At 43.0% G+C, this 24,358-nt stretch overlaps 1 protein-coding gene across 1 annotated transcript; it reads left to right on the forward strand.

Annotated features, from left to right (window-relative positions):
• The first annotated feature begins 11,920 nt into the window (after window positions 1-11,920).
• LOC138363567 (uncharacterized) lies at window positions 11,921-15,454 on the forward strand. Its single transcript, XM_069322924.1, has one exon. The coding sequence runs from the start codon at window positions 11,921-11,923 to the stop codon at window positions 15,452-15,454; it is 3,534 nt and encodes a 1,177-aa protein (XP_069179025.1).
• Window positions 15,455-24,358: the final 8,904 nt, after the last annotated feature.

Raw genomic sequence — 24,358 nt, forward strand, 5'->3', positions numbered from 1 at the left:
TAGGGCTGCAAACACTGCATTTGCCTCATGAAGGAAACCATCTATAAATTGAACTTTGTTGGTTTTGCGTGTTTTTATACCCTGAATGTTGGCAAATATAAATGATGTTATCGTGTTAGTGGAAGTGCTGGAAGCCTTACTTGGTGTTAATATCTGAGGCTCTGGTAAGGAGGCCACTGTGTTTGCGTCCAGGGTGTGTCGTTTTGGAAGTGATTCGTCCAGTTTTGGTAGTAGGACGGGTGTTGTCTGGTGTAGTACCTGTGTGCTTGTTGGTAATTTGAATTCCAGTCTTGTGGGTATCTCCGTTCCCCTCTGTAATCCTGTAGTGGTTCCATCTGAATGTTCCTCTCTCTTATATTTACTACTCTGTGTCTGCCTTCCTCTAAAAAATTTCCAGTAGTGTCATATTGATCTTCCCGTCTATAACGCTCTGTACCTCTCACATGGAATTCCGGACACTGAAGATTGTAAAATTTGTTGTCCCTAATTGAAAATTGACATAATTTAGGGTGGAAGTATCTACACCCTGTTCCAAAACGGCATGTACCCCTCTCCAACAGGTTCCTGCATTTTCGAGGATGCAGAAAATGGCATTTTGTTCCTAATTTTCCATATTTGCATATTCCTTTAGCGTAGAATTTGCAAATGTGTTCCGGTTTTGCGTTGTTCAAGGTATTTATATCTGTGACTGTCTTGTCTACCTCTTTATTGGAGCCATCTCCGTTTTTCGTCCCAATTCCTTCATCTATGCACTATGTCTCACTGTTGCTCTCATCGTTTATATTATCTGGCTCTGCAATATTGCTGTTATTTTGTACCACAATAGTCTCCTCCTCCACACTACTGCTGCGGTTCTCCAAACTATCTGTTCCTGAGTTTTGGTCGTTATCCAATGTTGACTTTTCCCAGTCCGCATATATCACTGGTAGCCTGTCTGTGAATGATAATCTCTGTGACTCGGGAATGTTTTTCATCAGTTTAGTTATGTTCTCTAGCATTAATCTGTCATCTTTGCAAACCCAGTAAATTCCTTGCCTTTTTATGCGTCCTGGAGCTAATTCTGTACAGCCCAGGTGGAATCTTATGTTACAGATGCAGCACATTACGCCTGCATTTCGTTTTCCCAGTACTCCCGAACACTCGCCACACCTCTCCATTGTCTGGTGTATTGTGTTGTATTTGAGAGTCACTGTATGGATCACTTGTTGATGTCAGTCCTTTTAACTCTTTATAAAATTATATGTTAGTATATTTTGGTAGCAGTCTTTCCTGTAGACATATATTATTAAATATGACCGAAAAAATAAGATTAATAATTCTAACACGAATTTTCTCAATCTTTCGTACATTACGCTTCACTGTTGGAGGTAAATCAAAAATCAATTCTCCAAAATTCATTTTTATTTCTAGTCTGACGCAACACGGGCGCGTTTCGTAAAACTTATTACATTTTCAAAGACTTTAGTTCACAAATACACAACTGATTAGAACTTACGTATCTCCGATTTTATATCTACATTTGAGTGAGGTGGGAGGGGTGATGTGGCATTAACACAAGACAGAACAAGAGGGGATATTAATAGGGTATTAAAAGTATCAACACAAGACAGAACACAAATAATGGGTATTGAATAGAAGTGTTTGTAGAAAGCCTATTGGTCCATATTTCTTGATGCTTCTATATTGGAGCGGAGTCTTGAGGTGGGTAGAATATAGTTGTGCAATAATTGGCTGTTGACTTCTTGATGTGTAGTGCCTCGCAAACGTCAAGCCGCCTGCTATCGCTGTATCTATCGATGATTTCTGTGTTGTTTACTAGGATTTCTCTGGCGATGGTTTGGTTGTGGGAAGAGATTATATGTTCCTTAATGGAGCCCTGTTGCTTATGCATCGTTAAACGCCTAGAAAGAGATGTTGTTGTCTTGCCTATATACTGGGTTTTTTGGAGCTTACAGTCCCCAAGTGGGCATTTGAAGGCATAGACGACGTTAGTCTCTTTTAAAGCGTTCTGTTTTGTGTCTGGAGAGTTTCTCATGAGTAGGCTGGCCGTTTTTCTGGTTTTATAGTAAATCGTCAGTTGTATCCTCTGATTTTTGTCTGTAGGGATAACGTTTCTATTAACAATATCTTTCAGGACCCTTTCCTCCGTTTTATGAGCTGTGGAAAAGAAGTTCCTGTAAAATAGTCTAATAGGGGGTATAGGTGTTGTGTTAGTTGTCTCTTCAGAGGTTGCATGGCTTTTCACTTTCCTTCTTATGATGTCTTCGATGAAACCATTGGAGAAGCCGTTATTGACTAGGACCTGCCTTACCCTACAGAGTTCTTCGTCGACTTGCTTCCATTCTGAGCTGTGGCTGAGAGCACGGTCGACATATGCGTTAACAACACTCCTCTTGTACCTGTTAGGGCAGTCGCTGTTGGCAAAGATACTACCAAAGATACCTTACAAGCAGAACTTATTGCAGAAGGAGGAAAGAATCGAGGCAACTACAGAAGCACCATACTGTCCCCCGAGCTTAAAGCGGCAGCTAAAAGCCTTCGTGAGAACAAGGAGATAGTTGTCAGGAGAGGTGACAAGTCGCCAATATATGTCATTCTTAAAAAAGACGAATATCTGGCGAAAATGAACATCATACTCTCTGACCAAACTAAGTTCCAAAGGGTAACGAAGGACACTACAGCCGAATTAAAAGCAAAGGTCAACAAACTGATCGAAACTGTGAACGCCAAGAAATCCGGACTCCACCTACCAAAGATCATTGGGGAATATAAACCTGGATATGCGTACGGAAATGTCAAGACGCACAAGCCTGGAAACCCACTTCGGCCAATCATTAGCCAGATACCCACACCCACGTACAGACTGGCGAAGCGACTCAACGGCCTGCTGACTCCTTATGTTCCTTGCGCCTTCAGCCTGAAGTCTCCAAAGGAATTTGTTGACTTACTGCGGGGCACACGGGCCACAGGGATAAGAGCCTCGTTGGACGTAGAATCGCTGTTTACCAACGTACCTGTGGACGAGACAATCGGAATGATAGCCGACAGAGTGTATCGTGATCCAGCCTGTACTCCTCTTGACATGCCAGAAAATATTCTGAGGAAACTACTCCAAGCTTGTACTAAAGAGGCACCCTTCTTGAGCCCGGATGGGCACATGTATAAGCAAGTAGATGGGGTCGCCATGGGTTCTCCCCTAGGTGTCCTGTTTGCAAACTTCTACATGGGTACCATCGAGCAAAAAGTCTTAGTCGACATGAACTTGAAACCGGCCATATACTGCAGGTATGTTGATGACATTTTTACACAGGTACCTGATGTCAGACATCTGCAGGAGCTGAAGGAGGCATTTGAGCAGAGTTCCGTGCTGCGTTTCACTTACGAGATAGAAAAGGATGGGAAGCTGCCCTTTCTAGATGTAACAGTCATGGAAAAGGGCGGAGGTTTCCACACTGCAGTCTACACTAAGGAAACAAACATTGGAATGTGCCTAAATGCCAACAGCGACTGCCCTGACAGGTACAAGAGGAGTGTTGTTAACGCATATGTCGACCGTGCTCTCAGCCACAGCTCAGAATGGAAGCAAGTCGACGAAGAACTCTGTAGGGTAAGGCAGGTCCTAGTCAATAACGGCTTCTCCAATGGTTTCATCGAAGACATCATAAGAAGGAAAGTGAAAAGCCATGCAACCTCTGAAGAGACAACTAACACAACACCTATACCCCCTATTAGACTATTTTACAGGAACTTCTTTTCCACAACTCATAAAACGGAGGAAAGGGTCCTGAAAGATATTGTTAATAGAAACGTTATCCCTACAGACAAAAATCAGAGGATACAACTGACGATTTACTATAAAACCAGAAAAACGGCCAGCCTACTCATGAGAAACTCTCCAGACACAAAACAGAACGCTTTAAAAGAGACTAACGTCGTCTATGCCTTCAAATGCCCACTTGGGGACTGTAAGCTCCAAAAAACCCAGTATATAGGCAAGACAACAACATCTCTTTCTAGGCGTTTAACGATGCATAAGCAACAGGGCTCCATTAAGGAACATATAATCTCTTCCCACAACCAAACCATCGCCAGAGAAATCCTAGTAAACAACACAGAAATCATCGATAGATACAGCGATAGCAGGCGGCTTGACGTTTGCGAGGCACTACACATCAAGAAGTCAACACCAGCAATCAACAGCCAATTATTGCACAACTATATTCTACCCACCTCAAGACTCCGCTCCAATATAGAAGCATCAAGAAATATGGACCAATAGGCTTTCTACAAACACTTCTATTCAATACCCATTATTTGTGTTCTGTCTTGTGTTGATACTTTTAATACCCTATTAATATCCCCTCTTGTTCTGTCTTGTGTTAATGCCACATCACCCCTCCCACCTCACTCAAATGTAGATATAAAATCGGAGATACGTAAGTTCTAATCAGTTGTGTATTTGTGAACTAAAGTCTTTGAAAATGTAATAAGTTTTACGAAACGCGCCCGTGTCGCGTCAGACTAGAAATAAAAATGAATTTTGGAGAATTGATTTTTGATTTACCTCCAACAGTGAAGCGTAATGTACGAAAGATTGAGAAAATTCGTGTTAGAATTATTAATCTTACTTTTTCGGTCATATTTAATAAAATTATATGTATATATATTTATATGTTTAATATTTATAATATTATATGTATACCGTATATTAGTAATATTATGTATGTTATTTTGTTCAAACTTTATGGCAGGTACTTAGCATAGGGTAGCGAAGCTGGTCCCCGGTGAATACAGGTGACCTCTTGTTGTCCCAGGTTGATGTCACCAGTTTCCAGTTACCCGATTTATAACCACTGATGCCGCCTCTTGCCACTATTCTATATTTCTAGTATTCTATATTTATAATATTCTATGCACGATTTTCCTTCACTTCCAACTTATATGTTGTTGTGATACCCGCTCCACATCACTGTTCCACGAATCACCGTTCACTATTTTTTTTCCTAATACACGCATGTACACAAAGCCTTGTTCACTGGCTCACACGTGTCTCCCGTTTATTCTCTATTTAGCACAAAGTTCTATTGTTAATGACTATTTTCAATTTTCCAGCGGGTCACTATGCACTTTGTTATGTCTGTAATCAGTAATCCATGGCAGTAGTCCTAAGAATCCCGGTTAATGACACGATTTTAACGGAGCGCGCACGGTACGTCTTCCCTCGACCTCGACTCGACCTAAGTGGTAATCCATGATTAGGTTATGTATTTCATTTTTGTTGGCTCCATGGGTAACATCTAGGTGATACTCGTGTGCAAGAGTTTGTAATTCAGTCCTCTTGGCACGACATAATGTCCCTATTTCACCAGCTGGATCGTTACGGAAAGTTAGGAGACGAAACATGGTAAAAGATAGCAAATAAATGTACATGAATATAGTTGTGATATGTTAAATGTCAGAAACAGGATAACGTGGCAACTGGTAACTATCCTGTGGAATTTTAATCTTAAACAATTAAAGTTAATTATAGGATGGTAAATGATTAGTCAATCAAAGTCGCAGGAAATCTTGTACCCGGTACTCAATGTAAGAGGATAAGGGCAAGAAAATCCTACTAAATTAGTGAAACTGAGTTTCTAAAACAAATGAAACATTTAATTGCTCCAAAAGTGAATTAGGTAGTCCAAGAATGTAGGCATACCTTGCCGAATCTCTATAGGACATAAGCAAGGGTTTCCCACTACATGAATATGATGCTTACAGAATTATCGAACTTTGTGATCTGTAAAAAGAAAGCTAATTCCCTATCTAAGTAAATATCATCATCTCTGACCGATGTGTAGGGGCACGAGTGTCAACTGGTGACGAGAACTGCTGCTGAGGTTCCAACTCAGCAACAAATTCCGTGCTAGAGGAACTATGGCCCTCTTTTCCTCCTTCGGTCGGATTGCAGAAGATAGGGTGCTTTGACCCAGAGACAAACCAAAGTACCAGGGCACCAAAATGATGATCTGCTGAAAATATGAGAAATATCCTAGGGACAAAAGGTGGTAAACACGAGTAATAACACGGAGGGAGAGATGACCAATTAAGAGAATGACTGCGGCCTACAGTCACCACGTAATCCAAAGTTATCTCACACTCACCATATGCTACTCTCGGAATGCACAATACACACAGCACCATATAAATATAAAAATTAATGATAATATTGAAAGGCTACTTTAGCAAAGTGAAGTACGCTTACCACAAATTGACGTTCTGGTACTAGTACCTGAGTGAAGCTCCCGGACAGGCCCCCATTAAAATGTGACGTGAGGGTGTTGGAGTGTTGATGTTCGGCAGTCCTCCAATGGCAGGTGTCAAAGCCTGGTCGCACTTTAAACAAAATATAGACTGCTTGCCTGTTGTCTGTGATAAGTTAGAGGGAGGAACACGTAAAACACAAAATATGAACAATGAAACTTTAATATATTTACTTTAAACATAAATGAAAATAAAGACAAATCTCGGGAAGTTAAATTACAGTTAAATAATAAAGAAAATTCAAAGACAATGTGAAATACAAAATACAATGTTAAAATGGTGCTGAGAATATCGGCTATGGCTGAAACCTCCCTTCGTATACGAGCTAATGAGCGAGTATGCCAGAGAGAGGTGTCAACCTTAAGAGCACAAGAAATAATCTGAAGTGGATTGCTGGTCAGGCTCAGATGTCGATTCGTGTAGAGGGCGCTGAGGTGCTATGTGCAGGTGCGCAGCTGGCAAGTCGCCAATCAGAAGTAGGCAAGCTGGTGAAGGGTAGTTAGCTGGTTTGATGACGAGCCAGCGTGAGGAGGGTGTGTGGAGTGGGAGGATCTTGAATACGTTTTGCCTCCTGGTCAAAACGTTTTGTGCTACTGGTGACGTATCATGAATGTAGCATCTTATACTTGTGTCTTTGGCGTAACTTGAAGTAGGGAAGAGCAGGCTCAATCTCTCTAGAAAGAGATTATCGTCACAATGTAAACTTTGTCGTCTTTGGTACATTGGCATTAGAATCCACAGAATCGACAAATTTGCACCAGAAACCGTCCCAACTCTCGTCCTCTGTACCAGAAAAAGTTGGGAGACTGAGTGATGGCAATTTAACTTCTGGTGCTGTCTGGTTCTGTGAAATTGTGGCTGCAATATTGGTATTGGCCTTATGGGTGTTTATTATATCATCAAAGTGTTGTAACCTTGCAAACATTGCATCTTCATAATCAGAGTTTTCTTGTAGTATGTCGTTCATTGAATCTTCATCAATATTGGTAACGTTAAGTAAATCTTGATATTTTATCACTTGTTGCAACACATGGTGATATTTGTTCTGTGCAAGCTTAAGATAGTTTTCCAGTGCTGCATAATTAACTGGTGTTTGTTTACTCAAGTCTTCACATTTGTCAATCTGCCGTGCTAAGTGACCCTTTATACCAGTGAGGGTTATTTTTACATTTTTGACAGTAGACATCTTGGAAATACTTGTTAGTCGTGTAGGACTAGTACCAGGGCTATTTCTGGCACTTGTATTAGTAGAGCCACTAGTTTCCGAACTAGAGCTACTTATCATTTATTTAAAATATACACTATATAATCATACACACTATAATTTGAGTGGTAAACCTGTATCAATGCTGGTAATCCTCAAGCTAGCCCGTCATTATCACTCTTGGTTGGTACAGAGACACAGGTTAACACTCAAAGGTGAAATGGTTATAGTTATGTAGACAACGCAACTCGGGTTGTCATGAATGCTGCATAAAAATATGTACTTGCTAGGTTGTAATATATGTTCAACTCTAGACAAGTGTAAAATTCTTACCCTTACACCAGGTTAGCACAATAAATTAGACTAGGTTGCTTGTACAACACCAGCCTAAAATATCCTAGCCTTGTGCAAGAATTAGTTGTAAATAATGTGGCATGCAGTAATTGTTACAGTAATGGCAATAATGGTGCAATATTAAAGTAATGTTTATACAACTTATAATTACAAAACATTTATAAGTAACTTATAAGTAAAGTAGCCTCTTATCAACCTCTTGTAGTGAAAAAAACACAATTGTTCCTTTGGTACAGGCCTCAGAACAATAATAGTGCTTGTTGTAAGTTCTGTTTGCTATGAGATTGAAAGTTAGGCTAGAAAAAATGCAAATATATAGCAGTGTCTTCCTGCTATAATGTGTGTAGGTAATAGCTAATATTGCACTAATGTTATGTATATCAGATCTAGGTTCGAAGGACCAAACAATGTGGGGAAAAACTCCAGGCAGCTATTTTTAAATTGACTTTAATAAGATAAAGTTTTGTCTTATTTATTTTCTTAATAAGTAAGAATTAATTGAGTGGATTGTATGTACTTGTTTAAACTGCCTGAAATTATCTCACACAGTTGGGGGGACAATTTGTAGCTTAACCACTTTGAAATGGCTCATTCTTAAACCACAAATTGTTTACCTTATTAATATAACTGTCATACCACATATGGTGGTCCACTTTATCATTATATCATACCACATATGGTGGTCTAATCTACTAGTAATAATTACTAATTATGAATACTAATACTACTATAACAAAGGAGGGCTTAGCTGTTCCTGTAGAAGGGGCCTGCTAAGGCTGTGTAATGTTAGCATCAATTTGGGTGTGGCCCTGTGCCTCTTTGTGCCACGTAATGGCGGCTGTGATGACTACAAGCCTTGGCAAACAGCTAGGTACATTATGTGTAAAGTTCAACTGTCTGCTCAGCATCTTGTTACTCCAAATCACAATTTACCTGTATGGGATACAAGGAGTTAATAACAGTTCCCTAAATATATCTATTACAGGTGTGACATGGTATATGAGGGTGTTAAAATGGGCTACACGTACTTCTTGTTGTGTTTTATTCCTATATTTTAACTGCCTACCCTATTGATACAAAAATGTGCACAAATTTAATATACAATACTTGGTAAGACAGATACGGTCGTTGCTGTGATGTTGAGAGGCTGTATTGCTGGTTGTTGACACGTAATTTGGGTGTCTAGATAGTTAAACCAGCTCTGGAGCTCTGTACAGCATGGGTGGTTTGTTGTTGTAAGAGTGTGAGAGTAAGTCTCTGAGGGACCCACACCCTGAGGGCATGGTTCCACTTCTAATGTAATTTTACATTAACAAGGGAATCAAGCTACATTTTGGTGTTAGTAATTATATACAGTCTTTGTTACGGACCCGAATCCAGCGTCCGAGCCCGGAGCAGTGACGACCACGCCATCTGTGGGTCAGCTCCCGAAACCCCCTCCAAACGGACGGTGCCATCAAGTGAGGGCAGGAAATACCAGCCACAAGGTCTAGTTTCCCGTCCTGATCAGCTCATAACACAGCCGCTGCTGACCTCTGATGAGGTGGAGCTTAGACAGCAACGCCATCTATGGAGTGGATACGTCGGGCGTTTGTGTCTAAGCCTGTAAGTGAGGTGCCCTAGAGTGTCCCTGGTACTGATGACGTGCCTAATTACAGAGTCGACCTGGGACTGCTGTAATGGAAGGTGGATCAGTCTACCCAAGGCAGCCGTCTCGTCTCCGAGTATTTGCTGCAGCAGCTGTGAGTCACCCCCCGGATGAACACTGAGGTGTTAGCCTGCCTGTGACGTGGCAGCTGAGGGATTGTCATACCCGGGACTGACTGGTCTGGTGGAGACGCTTAACCACTGGGGCGTTGTGGTGAGGAGAGTGGTCTGTGGGATCACACGAGGCTCCTGACTAGGGTTTGCTACCCTATTATCGGTCGTGGAGTGGCCTAACCAGCGTTGCTGATTGGAACCTGCCAGCTACCAGCTGGACTTGTGGTTGATGGCCTCCACGATGGTGCCCCCAGTGGAACTGTGATTTGGCTGGCCTGTGGCCAGGGTAGACTCAAGAGAATCGAAGGATTCGTCGTGAGGCCACAAGAGGACCGAGAGCTTAGCATCGTTGAGCACCGTGAACGTCCAGAGTCTTCAGAGGAAGACTACGCTGTATATAATAGTGTTTAACCCCCCCCCCCCTGTGTAATCTTTTATATATTTATGGTGACGGTAATAATTATAGTATTAAGTTTTTGCCTTTATTTCCCTTCCCCTTTAATTTACTTGCGTTACGGATCACATCCCTTGAAAGCCACTATTAGCTTGCGGCCGGATACCCTACCTCTAACAACATCAGAGTAAGAACCCGGTTGCGACCCGAGAGGGCCGTACCATAATTGGCATCCCCAGCGGGATCCGACCCCTTGTCAAGTATGTTTGACAGGGGTGGTGAAGTGGCGTAATTCCTGTAAATAATTCCCCCTGTGTGTGACTATTAGGACGTTATACGTCCTGTGCGGTGCTCGGAGTGACTAAGTGCAATATTGTGCAGTGCGGTGCTCGCTGTGAGTAAGTGCAATATTGTGTAGTGCGGTGCTCGGCGTGATTCAGTGCAATATTGTAGGGCGATGTGCTCACTGTGATTAAGTGCAATATTGTGTAGTGCGGTGCCCGGTGATTACGTGCAATATTGGCAAGTACAGGGTTTGTTGCGATAAAGTGCAATATTGACGTAGAACAGTACTCGGTGCATTAAGTGCTAAAGTGAAGCGGTGTGTTAAGTGCTAGTGTTCCATCTCGGTGACGATGGCAGAAAAATCGACCATCGACGATCTGGACGATGTTCAGGCTTTTCTGAACAGGGAGGACTGTCTTGCCAGATTAAAATATCTGGGCAAACAGGAACTCGTACTGGTGAGTGCCTACCTGGAGATCAAGATACGTGCCAGTGATTCCCGTGTGGAGATCTTGTCCAAGGTTCACCGGCATTTGAAGGCCGAAGAAAAACAGGAAGATGAGGCACAAGGTACAAAAGAAGGTGAGGAAATAGCTTCCACTGAAAAGGAAGATAAAGGCAGTGACATTGACAGAGATGCAGGTGAGCTGAATTCAAGTTTACTTACAGTCAAAATACGTGCCATAGAAATAAATCGTGAGATAGAATGGAAGAAGTTAGAAATAGAACGAGAATTAAAAGATAAAGAAATGGAGATTAAAGATAAAGAATTGGCGATGAGGCGTTTAGAGTTAGAACGAGAAAGAGAAGAACGAGAAAGAGAGACAAGAGCGAGAAAAAGAACGAGCACGAGAAGAGAAACGAGAGAGAGAAGAGCAAGAAAGAGAAAGAGAAGAGCGAGAAAGAGAAGAGAAACGAGAACGATAAAGAGAAGAACGAGAAAGAGAAAGACAAGAGCGAGAAAAAGAACGAGAACGAGAAGAGAAACGAGAGAGAGAAGAGCGAGAAAGAGAAAGAGAAGAACGAGAAAAAGAACGAGACAGGCAAGAGCGACGGGACAGAGAGGAAAGAGAGAGACAACATGAGCTAGAAGTATTACGGTTAGGCGGTGGTCGGAGGCAAACGACGGACACAAGTCTTTTCGATCCGGTGAGGAACATCAAAATGGTCAAGAAGTTCAATGAGAAGGAAGTCTCAAAGTTCTTCGCGGCCTTCGAGAAAGTCGCAGCCTCTTTGGAGTGGCCAAAGGAAAATTGGGCCATCATGATACAGTCTGTCTTGACTTGGAAGGCCCAAATCGCCTACTCCACGTTGTCCCTTGATGACTCTGGCGATTTCGACAAGGTGAAGAAGGTAGTGCTAATGGCGTACCAATTGGTACCCGAGGCTTACAGGCAGAGTTCAGGAACCTGAAAAAGACCTCAGAGCACACTTTCACAGAATTCGCCACAATCAAGGAGCGACTTTTCCAGGAATGGTGTACCTCTCGGAAGGTGGAGACCAAAGAAGACCTCGAGCAGCTTATACTGTTAGAGGACTTCAAGAACTGTCTGTTTGGAGATCTGAAGACATACCTAGAGGAACAGCAGGTAGAGACCTTGAGTGCGGCAGCCACCATGGCTGAGGAATACATCCTGACTCATAGGCCGTCTGCTAGGTATGTCCCGAAGACCTATTCAAGATATTCAGCCAAACATAGACCGGAGGATAAGACTGCCCCTCGTAGTGCCGCCAAGTCAACCCCAGATAGTCCTAGGAGGATTAGTCCGAAAAGGGACGTATTGTGTTGGACCTGCGGCAGGAGAGGACACTTTGCTGCGAAGTGTCGTAGCAGTACAGGTAATAATCCCCGTAGGGAAGTCATGCTGATAAACAGTATAGTACCACCGACATCCACTCTAGAGAAGAGGAAAGAACTGTTCGCCCCATATACCTCCCAAGGGCATGTAGCCAGTGGCCTTTCGGGTAAGCCAGTGGTAATACTCAGAGACAGTGGAGCGGCCCAGTCTCTAATTTTAGAAAACTCATTACCCGAAGGTATAGCGGCGAATGGGACGCAGAAGGTAATCATGGGTGGATTTCCTTCCACCTTGTACGTTGCCCCTTTGGTACAGGTGCGTCTAGACTCTCAGCACTTCAAAGGTGAGTGTCGGTTAGCTGTGGTGGATAGTCTTCCCATAAAGGGGATTGACGTAATATTGGCCAATGACTTAGCCCTAGGTTTGTTACCTAACTGTCCCGTGGTAGTGAATGATCGAGAGTGTGAAGAGACCAGTCCAATTGCGGCGGTACAAACAAGGTCTCAGGCTCAACTCCAGGCACCACCAGATTTAAGTACTTTGTTTGACTCTCCTCCTATCCCACAGGTTACGAGTAGCCATACACCAGTCCCGCCCGTCCAGATGCCGGTTCCTGAACACTGGACTCGAGCCCATCTGATAGAAGAGCAGAAGAAGGACCCTCAGGTACGGAAGTTGGCCGACACCCTAGACTCTCCTACGAAAGGAGGTGATCTGTATGTATGGTCAAGTGATGTACTGTGTCGCCGGCATCCTCCGAAATATCCCCAGTCTACTGCGGTGGGTGAGCAAATAGTCGTCCCAGCCGTGTTCAGATCTAAACTGTTAGAAACGGCCCATGCCGATAGATTTGCTGGACATGGTGGGGTCTCGAAGACTTTCCAACGACTAGCCAAGAGTTTCTATTGGCCGCATATGAAGAAGGACGCACGTCGTTTTTGCAAAACATGCCACACCTGCCAGGTGGCAGGAAAAGCAAACCAGCCTGTCCCCAAAGCCCCTTTATACCCCATTCCATCCATAGGTGAGCCCTTCGAGCATCTCATCCTGGATATAGTAGGCCCGCTTCCGCCTTCTACCTCAGGGGTGCAGTATTTGCTAACTATACTAGATCGGGTTAGTAGGTACCCAGAAGCGATCCCCCTTAAGACCATCACTGCTAAGGTCTTGGTGAAACATCTGCTCTGGTTCGTCTCGCGATACGGTCTCCCTAAGACCATTCAGACGGACCAGGGATCTAACTTTATGTCTCATTTGTTTCGCCAACAGATCGCCGACCTGGGAATCCGACAGATTACCTCCAGTGCCTACCATCCCGAGTCTCAAGGAGCTTTGGAGCGTTTTCACCAGACGTTGAAGGGCATGCTTCGGAAGTTTTGCTATGACCGGCAGAGTAAGTGGGTTGAAGACCTGCCCTACCTCCTATTTGCGGTAAGATCAGTGCCCAATGAATCTCTAGGAATCTCCCCATTCGAGATGATTTATGGTCACTCAGTAAGGGGTCTCTTAGAAGTGGCACGAGACCATTGGCTAGACAAGGAAACCAACGAAGACGTTGTGGACTGGTTGTCTACAAATAAAGGCCGGTTGTTCACTGCGTGGGAGATGGCTACGAGAACCTTGGAGAATATGCAAAAAACTACCAAGAGCAGGTATGATAAGAGGGCCAAACAAAGAGATTTCCAAGTAGGGGATCTGGTTTTGGTATGTACACCTACAGTAACTGGAAGTTTGAGCGCCAGATTTGTAGGTCCTTACCAGGTCTTAAAGAAGGTTACTAATCACAATTACCTTCTTAATACTCCAGACCGCCGGAAGAAAGAAACTTTGGTTCATGTTAACATGATCAAAAAATATGAGGGTCGAGATACACTCCCAATAACCATGGTGACCACAAAAGATGACATTGAGGAGGAAGAGGAGGTATTAACTAACTCAGAGATTCTGCTTAACTTGCAGGCAAAGTTGACACATGTGGCCGAAGGACATCAACCATCATTGCTGCAAATGATCCAGGAGTACAAGACTATCTTCAGAGATGTTCCAGGACTAACATCCGTCCTAAGGCATGATGTCGTACTGGAGGAAGGAGTCCGGCCTATAAAGCAACACCCTTACCGACTCAACCCCCTGAAGAAACGGGTGGTGAAAGAGGAAGTGGAATACATGCTGAAACACCATCTAATAGCCCCGAGCTCGAGCCCATGGTCATCCCCGATACTACTAGTGCCCAAACCTGGTAAGAAATACCGTTTTTGTATTGATTATCGCCAGGTGAATAAGGTCACAGTAGCAGATACCTATCCTCTCCCCAGGGTAGAGGAATGTCTGGATGCCATAGGTAAAGCTCGTTACCTGAGTAAATTTGACCTATTCAAGGGCTATTGGCAAGTTCCCCTCACGGAGAAGGCTAAACCCATATCGGCATTTGTGACTCCCGACGGGCTATTTGAATGTCAGGTGATGCCATTAGGGATGAAAAACGCAGCCTCCACTTTCCAGAGGCTGATGGGCATTGTGTTGCGTGACGTGGAAAACACCTTAGTCTACATCGATGACGTACTAATATATGATGTGGATTGGCAGGACCATCTACGTCACATAGAGGATTTCTTCAAGGCCATGCTCCAGTCGGGATTGGTGGTCAACCTACACAAATCTGAGTTTGCCAGAACCTCTGTCATCTTCTTAGGTCATAAGGTTGGAGGAGGATGGATTGCGCCAAAGGCCAGCAAGATAGAGGCAATAGTCCAGTATCCTACACCAGCTACCAGGAAGGACATCTTGCGTTTCCTTGGTATGGCTGGTTTCTATCGTAAGTTTGTCCCTAACTTTTCCTCCATCGCCGCCCCCCTGACAAATCTTTTGAAGAAGGGGGTGAAACTATTATGGAATGAGAATTGCCAGGAAGCATTTGAGAGTCTAAAGGCAATTCTAATCTCTTCTCCATTCCTCAGGTCCCCGAGTTTTAAGGATAGATTTATCCTGACAGTCGACGCTTCTGACTATGGCCTGGGGTCCGTACTATCTCAGACGGATGAAAAGGGGGTGGAACATCCTGTGGCCTACCATTCTAAGAAGTTCACCCCCAGTCAGCTCAACTATTCCGTCATAGAAAAAGAAACGTTGGCATTAATTAGTTCAGTTCAGCACTTTGAGGTATACCTAACAAGTAATGGTCACCCTATATTAGTACGAACTGACCATAATCCTCTAAAGTTTCTGGCTCAGTTTAGGCAAAAGAACCTCAGGCTCACCAGATGGAGTCTACATCTGCAACAATATCCCCTCCAGATCGAGCACATCAAAGGGGTGGATAACGTGGTAGCTGACGCATTGTCTCGCGTCTAGATCCTTGACTAATTTGGTTTGTTTCCTTTGTTTTATAGAAACCCAAACCAAATTCTTTTGGTGGGGAGGTGTTACGGACCCGAATCCAGTGTCCGAGCCCGGAGCAGTGACGACCACGCCATCTGTGGGTCAGCTCCCGAAACCCCCTCCAAACGGACGGCGCCATCAAGTGAGGGCAGGAAATACCAGCCACAAGGGCTAGTTTCCCGTCATGATCAGCTCATAACACAGCCGCTGCTGACCTCTGATGAGGTGGAGCTTAGACAGCAACGCCATCTATGGAGTGGATACGTCGGGCGTTTGTGTCTAAGCCTGTAAGTGAGGTGCCCTAGAGTGTCCCTGGTACTGATGACGTGTCTAATTACAGAGTCGACCTGGGACTGCTGTAATGGAAGGTGGATCAGTCTTCCCAAGGCAGCCGTCTCGTCTCTGAGTATTTGCTGCAGCAGCTGTGAGTCACCCCCCGGATGAACACTGAGGTGTTAGCCTGCCTGTGACGTGGCAGCTGAGGGATTGTCATACCCGGGACTGACTGGTGGAGACCCTTAACCACTGGAGCGTTGTGGTGAGGAGAGTGGTCTGTGGGATCACACGAGGCTCCTGACTAGGGCTTGCTACCCTAGTATCGGTCGTGGAGTGGCCTAACCAGCGTTGCTGATTGGAACCTGCCAGCTACCGGCTGGACTTGTGGTTGATGGCCTCCACGACGGTGCCCCCAGTGGAACTGTGATTTGGCTGGCCTGTGGCCAGGGTAGACTCAAGAGAATCGAAGGATTCGTCGTGAGGCCACAAGAGGACCGAGAGCTTAGCATCGTTGAGCACCGTGAACGTCCAGAGTCTTCAGAGGAAGACTACGCTGTATATAATAGTGTTTAACCCCCCCCCCCCTGTGTAACCTTTTATATATTTATGGTGACGGTAATAATTATAGTATTAAGTTTTTGCCTTTATTTCCCTCCCCCCTTTAAATTACTTGCGTTACGGATCACATCCCTTGAAAGCGTCTATTAGCTTGGGGCCGGATACCCTACCTCTAACAACATCAGAGTAAGAACCCGGTTGCAACCCGAGAGGGCCGTAACAGTCTTGTTGATTTTTTTTTTGTTAAATTGAAATACAAGACTGTTGTCTAAACAGTATTAGATTATTGTAAATATACGTGTTGTCTCTGACGTCATGGGATCTCCCATTTTCTTTCCTGAAGGGAATACTGAAAAGGGGATACTATGTTATGTGTGTGTCGAATTCCGACAGTACGAGGACAGGTTGAGTACTGACTGTTGAACACTTTGTAGGAGGACAGATTGAGTACTGAATATTGAACACAGATAAAAGTTTTCATTAACTTTTATATAAAAATATATAAGATAATCAGACTTAAGAAAAACACAAAAATCGATGACAAAATCCTACAATATTTGACCCTAACAAAGAGGATGGCAAGGGTTAGTGTAGTGCACATATATACTGTATTATGAGCGGGGTAGGGTTAGGCTTCGCCCAGACACTGATCAGTTCTTCTCTACATTTAAATGTGCAAAAATAGGTAAATACCTAAAATATTTTAGGTAAATACCTAAATCAGGTCAAGGGAAATGATAGTTTATCTTTTCAATTATTATACAAAGCTTAACATTTATAAATAATAAATGAATTATACTATCTGTTATTTACTGTTTCATAAATATATTTATTCAGTGAATGTCTTAACATTAATTTTAGGAATATTAATTTGAGAATGACTTTGAGGAGGGTTCTTTAATAAGTGACTCAGAGCTTGGATTGTTCAAGTATGAACATTGTGAAGTGTGAATCGTGAACAGTCACAAGTGGTGTGCCACAGGGGATTGTTCAAGCATGCACAGTGTGAAGTGTGAATCGTGAACAGTAACAAGTGGAGTGCCACAGGGGATTGCTCAAGCATGAACATTGTGAAGTGGGAATCGTGAACAGTAACAAGTGGAGTGCCACAGGGGATTGTTCAAGCATGCACAGTGTGAAGTGTGAATCGTGAACAGTAACAAGTGGAGTGCCACAGGGGATTGTTCAAGCATGAACAGTGTGAAGTGTGAGTGGTGAATAGTCACAAGTGGAGTGCCACAGGGGATTGCTCAAGCATGAACAGTTTGAAATGTGAGTGGTGAACAGTCAGAAGTGGAGGGCCTCAGGGCTCTGTTCTGGGCACCATCTTCTTCATGTAATACACGTTAATCATCATACTGCAGTTAAATTCCACAGAAACCATTTTCTAAACTATAAAATAAAAAGATGAATTAAAAATAGAAAGTCATAAATCACCTCCCTACACTTTCATTCATGATCAATTATATTAAAAATAAAAACTTGTTATATGAAAATAAATTTTGACGTGAAGCAGTAGAGCAGCAATACTGGGCCAGGGTGGTGTGGCTCTCCCTCACATAAAAAAAACGCTGCTTTGGCCCTTGCAGTGTGTAAGTAGCAGGATGACACAAGAAACAGATGAACAAATAATAAACTTTACAATAATAATAATAAACGGTTCCTGGAAACTCTTGGCTAGTATAACAGAACGAGCAAAACAAGTAAATGAAATCCTTAATATGAATACAATAGTATACTGGTGAGCTGAAGACATCCACCATACCACTACAGCATCTGACACAAGATATTGGCTGGTAGCAGATGGCGGGTGAAAGAAGCAATGATGACCCCTAGAGCACCAAAGGCAGACTGACTTTCATGGATTGCAGGACTCTATTTATAACATTGTGGTTGTTGACGTCATGTCTTGTATCAACATGAGTAGTAACAAATGGCTAGAGGTAACTGCTAGTTAATGGATGCACAACAGCTGGATAGAGGCTGTATAACTGCTAGTTAGGGGTGGAAAATTGCTTGGTAGAAGTGGCTAACTGCTAGTTTGCGGAGGAACTCTGCCTGCCGGCGAGCCGTACCAGGCACTGGGTGGTTCGGGGTGGTGCAGCGTATTATAGATCAAATAACTCATCTTGGCTGTCATAGAGGTGGGCTTCCAGTGTGATGACATAGCAGGTGAGTGGAAGAGGCCGTTCCACTGCTATGCAGGGATTTTCGTGACAGCTTCTCCCTGAAGCCTCTTCATATTGCCTGAGATGTCGATGCTGGAAGGATGTTGGAAGCGAGAGGTTCCACTTCATGGACACGTGATAGTGCATCTGCAACTATATTATGCGATCCTTTAATGAAGAAGATCTGGAAGTTGTAATTCTACAGGTACAAGGCCCAACAAAATAGATGCTGGTTGGAGAATTTGGCTTGTTGTTGAAAACAAAGGATTATGGTCCATATAGACAGTGATGGGTTGGTGTCCTTGAAAGTAAGGTTCATATCGCTGTAAGCATAAAACATTGGCGATTAACTCCTTTTATATAGCACTGTAGTTTTGTTGGTGAGGTTTCAGCTTGTAGGACTCAATCCTACAAGATTGAGGCTTCATGACTGGTAGGACTTCTCCCTCTCGCTGTTGCATCAGGACACCCCCAATGCCGGTGCTTCTGGCATCAACATTAAAGATGAAGGGTTGTTTCACTTCTGGCGAGACGAGAATGGGATTAGTACACAATAAAGTTTTCAATAATTCCAAGGCAATGGATTGCGAGGTAGTCCAAATGTATTTTTTCTAAGGCTGGTAAGATTGATTAGAGGTGTGGCACCTGTGCTTACGTTTTTACAAAACCTACGGTAATAGGACACCAAACTAATGAATCTCATAAGTTGCTTACAAGAAGTAGGCTGTGGATATGGTTGAATGGATTGAAGACGTATGTCCAAACGTGCTATGATCGTTATAGCTGGTGCAGATGTTCTTTCCACGAGTGGGTCGCTACAACGATGTCATCCAGGTAGGCATAGGTGTTGTCAAGATCTTGGATGACGAGGTTGACAGCTCGCTGAAAGGTAGCTGGGGCATTGCAGAGTCCAAAAGGTAAGCGTTCGTATCTAAATAGGCCAAAAAGAGTGGTAAAAGAAGATATGTTTTTAGCACGCTCAGTAAGATAATAGCCCTTTATGAGGTCTTTTTGAGACAAGAATTTAGCGTTACCTATGACATCAAAGATGTCGTCGATGCGAAGTAAGGGGTAAGAATCCTTAACTGTGTCAGAACTTATCTTTCGGTAATCTGTGCATAGTCTTACCTTGCCATATGGTTTGGGAACCAGTATGCATGGTGAAGCCCAAGGAGACTCACAAGGTGTAGCTAATCCAATGCTGAGTAGGTACTTTACTTCTGCGAACATGGCTTCTCTCTTCTGTAGACTGATGCGGTAGTAAGTTGACGGATGGACATCTTATCAAGGAGCAGCTAGATATCGTCTAAAATACATTCCTGAGGAATGCCTTGAAACAGTTCTTTATGGGTAGAGATTAGTTTGATTATATGAGCACTATTATCAGAATGTTGTTGGTATTTGGGGAGATCTTTTAGTATGTCATAGTTAGATATCACTGTGTTAATGTTATCATTACACTCAGACGGAGAGGTAGCTGGGTATGTGTCACTGTTGGAATACCTCTCAGTAAAAGAGGCTACCGACAACAATACAGGTGGAGGATTACCGTGATAGGTTTTGAGTAGGTTGAGGTGGCAGAGTTGTGTCTTGCGACGCCGTTCAGTAGTTTCTAGAATGTAGTTGTTGTTCCTGCATTCTTTGATGCAATATGATCCTGAAAATTTACTTTGAAAGGAAAGCTTGGGATAGAAAAATATACCAGGACGAAGACTCCTACATTAAACTTTCTTACCTTAGTGTTCTTGTCAAAGTGTGCTTTCATCTTTTGTTGGGAGGTCAATAAATTAGTACTAGGAAACTTATGCACTTGTTCAACTTTATGTGTCAAGTTTTTAGAAGCCGAGAAACATTATGGGAATCACTGATGGTGTTTGGCGTTAAGGAATCCTTAAAGATTTTAAGAGGACCTTCACTTACGACCGTAGAGCATCTCATAAGGAGATACTTCAATAAACTCAATAGGGAGACTTCTGAAAATGCACATAAGGAGATCAAACTGCTAATCCCAATCTTTCTCATTATTAAGACAAATTTTTTTTTAACAGTTACTTGATGTTTTGATGACTACGTTTCAGAGAACCCTGTGAAGCAGGCTGATATGGACTAGACAAGACTTGGGTAATGTTAAATTCCTGATGGATTTTCTTAAACAACTCACTGGTGAAATTAGTTACACAATCACTTTAGATCTCCTTCCGGAATCAATTCTGAGTGAAGATCTTCAACAGATGCTTGACAACGATAGCAGCCGTAATGTTCTTGACGGGAATTGCTATTGGGAACCTGGTGGTTGGACACATTATAGTGATGATGTACATGTTTCATGCATGGGTTTTTGTAAGGGCCCAACGCAATCAATGATGAGTTTAGAAAATGCTTCTGAAGGCACAGAAATATAGATAAGTTGTGCCTTTGGAATAGTAACATTAGGTTTACTGCCATTTGGCATGTATGACAAGTATTAACAAAGGTCTTTACATCTTGTGCCATACCTGGCCAGAAATAGTCCTGTAGAAGGGCATTATATGTTTTATTGATGCCATAATGAAACATCGGGCCATGAGCTAGAGAGATAATCTCTTTTCTTAGAGATGCTAGAACCACTAACTGATCCACATTAGCCAAATCATCCTCTGCCTTGTGTTTACTGGGTCTGTATTTACGGTACAGTAGTTGATTAGTGCCAATATAAATCCCTGGGATGGCATCAATTTTAATCTGTGCTTGATAAATTATGGGAGTAAAAGTAATATCAGATTGTTGTAACTTACGGAACTCCAACCGGTTTGGATTCGGTCGGAGGCCTTGCAAGTCTTGAAGGACAGCTGTTGCTACTTGAGGTGGTTGAGGGGCTTGAGCACGGGTAGTCACTAGAACAGGCTGGGAGATGTCTGCTGATATTTCTGTCACGGTTACCTCTTATTCTATTGCTTAAATCATGGAAGGATCATCTTCTTTGGCTGAGTCACATACCTGGGGTTTATCACGGATTATCAAATTGGTGTAGTCTTGCTGGTTGGCCAAGTCGTTACTCAGAAGTTGAATTCCTGGCATGGGGAAAGGTTTTTCTCAAATTTCGATTCGGGAAAAACCTTTCCCGAATCGCATTGAGTATATATTCCCGAATCGTATATATGATGTGTATTGAGCTCTTTCCCTAGGAATGTCTACCCTTGGCAGAGACAGTTCCTGGAAACACATGTCTGTCAAATAAAGCCGAATCAGTAACAGGAACATTTACATGTAACACAGGCTTAGAAGGTTAAGGCTTAGGCGTAGGTGAAGCAGTGCTAATAGTTCTGCAATTAGGGTTAGGGAATTTATCAATAAGGTGTCCATAGTTTTTCAGTACCTGCAGTAAAGTGCATAGTTAGTGTCTTCATTACTTTCTTTATATGGAGCATGACTGGACCAAGATGGTTTACTGGAATATGAATTAAAAGATTTATGAATTAGACTTTAAGTATCAGCTTACTGTGCACATTTACTGAGGTTCGTCTCTCTCTCCCCTTATCTGCAAGATATAGGCGTATAGGGTTAGGTATTCTTCGCAAAAATGCTTCCATTAAAATTAAATTAATCAATTCACTAAAGGAGGTGACCTGTGCTGATTCTAGCCATTTTGTAAAGTACCGAGCTTTTGTCTGCAAATTGTCCAAGTAGGTTAAAGACTGAGTCTTGACCTAGTCGCCGAAACATCGTTAATATCATTCAATGGAAAGTTGATATGCATGAAGGACTGCTTCCTTGAGTACTTCGTAGTCAGTCTTGATGGCAAGAGTACTGACGGTCAAAGCAGCTCTTCCTATAAGATGAGCTCTGAGAAGTACTGACCATTGGTTCCTAGGCCAGAGTAACTTAGTAGCAAAGGCCTCGAAAAACACAAAAAATATTAATATGTCTCTACAAATCGCTACAGAAAAGGTGAAATGGGGTCACAAAAACCTTAGCTTTCGTGACCCCATGTGGAGGAGAGAGGAGATACTCTGTAGATAATGTTAATAATTATGCTCTATTAGCACGAATTAAAGTATGAAGCTCATCCTCCGGACTGGAACAAAATGTGGCTAATAGAAACATACTAAAGATTGTATACAGAAAAATAATAACGGAAGAAAATGCGAGTACCCTGTAGGCGAACCATTAGGTCAGGATTAATAGACTGCCTCTTCCATTAATGATGTGGCAACATGCAAAAGAATGGTTGTTATATAACTGGCAACCCTGTTGGTAAGTAACTATCCTGTAAGGCAACAATTAATTTTCAAGAACAATTTTTCAGTAAGAACTTGGAGAAACAAGTTATACGAATGTTTCGAGGTAGTAAAATAAGGGGAAGATGTAGGAATATCTGTACTCTGCACTCTAGTGAGGATAAGGCAAGAGTTGTCCTACTGAAATCTAGGTAATTAACTGCATAGTTACCATTACGTGTGCAATGTAAGGAATAGTAAACTCCCTACCATAGCAGTTAGTCATGAACATTCCTGCTGCTCTTGCACCATCCACTTCCTTGCTGCTCTTGCACCATCCACTTCCTTGCTGCTCCTGCACCATCCACTTTCTTGCTGCTCTTGTACCATCCACTTCCTTGCTGCTGTTGCACCATCCACTTCCTTGCTGCTCTTGCACCATCCACTTCCTTGCTGCTCTTGCACCATCCACTTCCTTGCTGCTCTTGTACCATCCACTTCCTTGCTGCTCTTGCACCATCCACTTCCTTGCTGCTCTTGCACCATCCACTTCCTTGCTGCTCTTGCATCGTCCACTTCCTTGCTGCTCTTGCATCGTCCACTTCCTTGCTGCTCTTGCACCATCCACTTCCTTGCTGCTCTTGCACCATCCACTTCCTTGCTGCTCTTGCACCATCCACTTCCTTGCTGCTCTTGCACCATCCACTTCCTTGCTACTCTTGTACCATCCACTTCCTTGCTGCTCTTGCACCCTCCACTTCCTTGCTGCTCTTGCACCATCCACTTCCTTGCTACTCTTGTACCATCCACTTCCTTGCTGCTCTTGCACCATCCACTTCCTTGCTGCTCTTGCACCATCCACTTCCTTGCTGCTCTTGTACCATCCACTTCCTTGCTGCTCTTGCACCATCCACTTCCTTGCTGCTCTTGCACCATCCACTTCTTTGCTACACTTGCACTGAAAAGTGTTCCTTTTATCCCAATGGCTCATCTATCAATATATAAACCATGCTCTCTTTGCCAATATTAAATCATGCTAAATATTTAGATTTGGTCCACATTTAAGTTCCTCCAGAGGTGTGAATTTTATAATGATGCTGCTTCTTATCTTTCCTCAGTTCCGGCATTGTGAGGCTATAGGTCCCTCGTAATTCACTAAAATTCACCCATCCAAATTCTGTGACCAGTTGTGTAGCATTAAATATCCTTTTTCTAACATTATTCTCTATGTGGAGAGTAGAATTCCACATGAAGGCTACGTACTGGAGAATTTGACATCATTCTGTAGAAGAATAATTATATTGTTAAAAATTCATCAACCGTGGTTTAAGATAAACCTTACCTGGGTTGAGTGGTTTAAGATAAACCTTGCCTGGGTTGAGTGGTTTAAGATAAACCTTGCCTGGGTTGAGTGGTTTAAGATAAACCTTGCTGGGTAGAGGGGTTTAAGATAAACCTTTCCTGGGTTGAGGGGTTTAAGATAAACCTTTCCTGGGTTGAGTGGTTTAAGATAAACCTTGCCTGGGTTGAGGGGTTTAAGATAAACCTTTCCTGGGTTGAGTGGTTTAAGATAAACCTTGCCTGGGTTGAGGGGTTTAAGATAAACCTTTCCTGGGTTGAGTGGTTTAAGATAAACCTTGCCTGGGTTGAGTAGTTTAAGATAAACCTTGCCTGGGTTG

This window comes from Procambarus clarkii, chromosome 11 (genome assembly GCF_040958095.1).
Source record: "Procambarus clarkii isolate CNS0578487 chromosome 11, FALCON_Pclarkii_2.0, whole genome shotgun sequence".
NCBI lineage: Eukaryota > Metazoa > Arthropoda > Malacostraca > Decapoda > Cambaridae > Procambarus > Procambarus clarkii.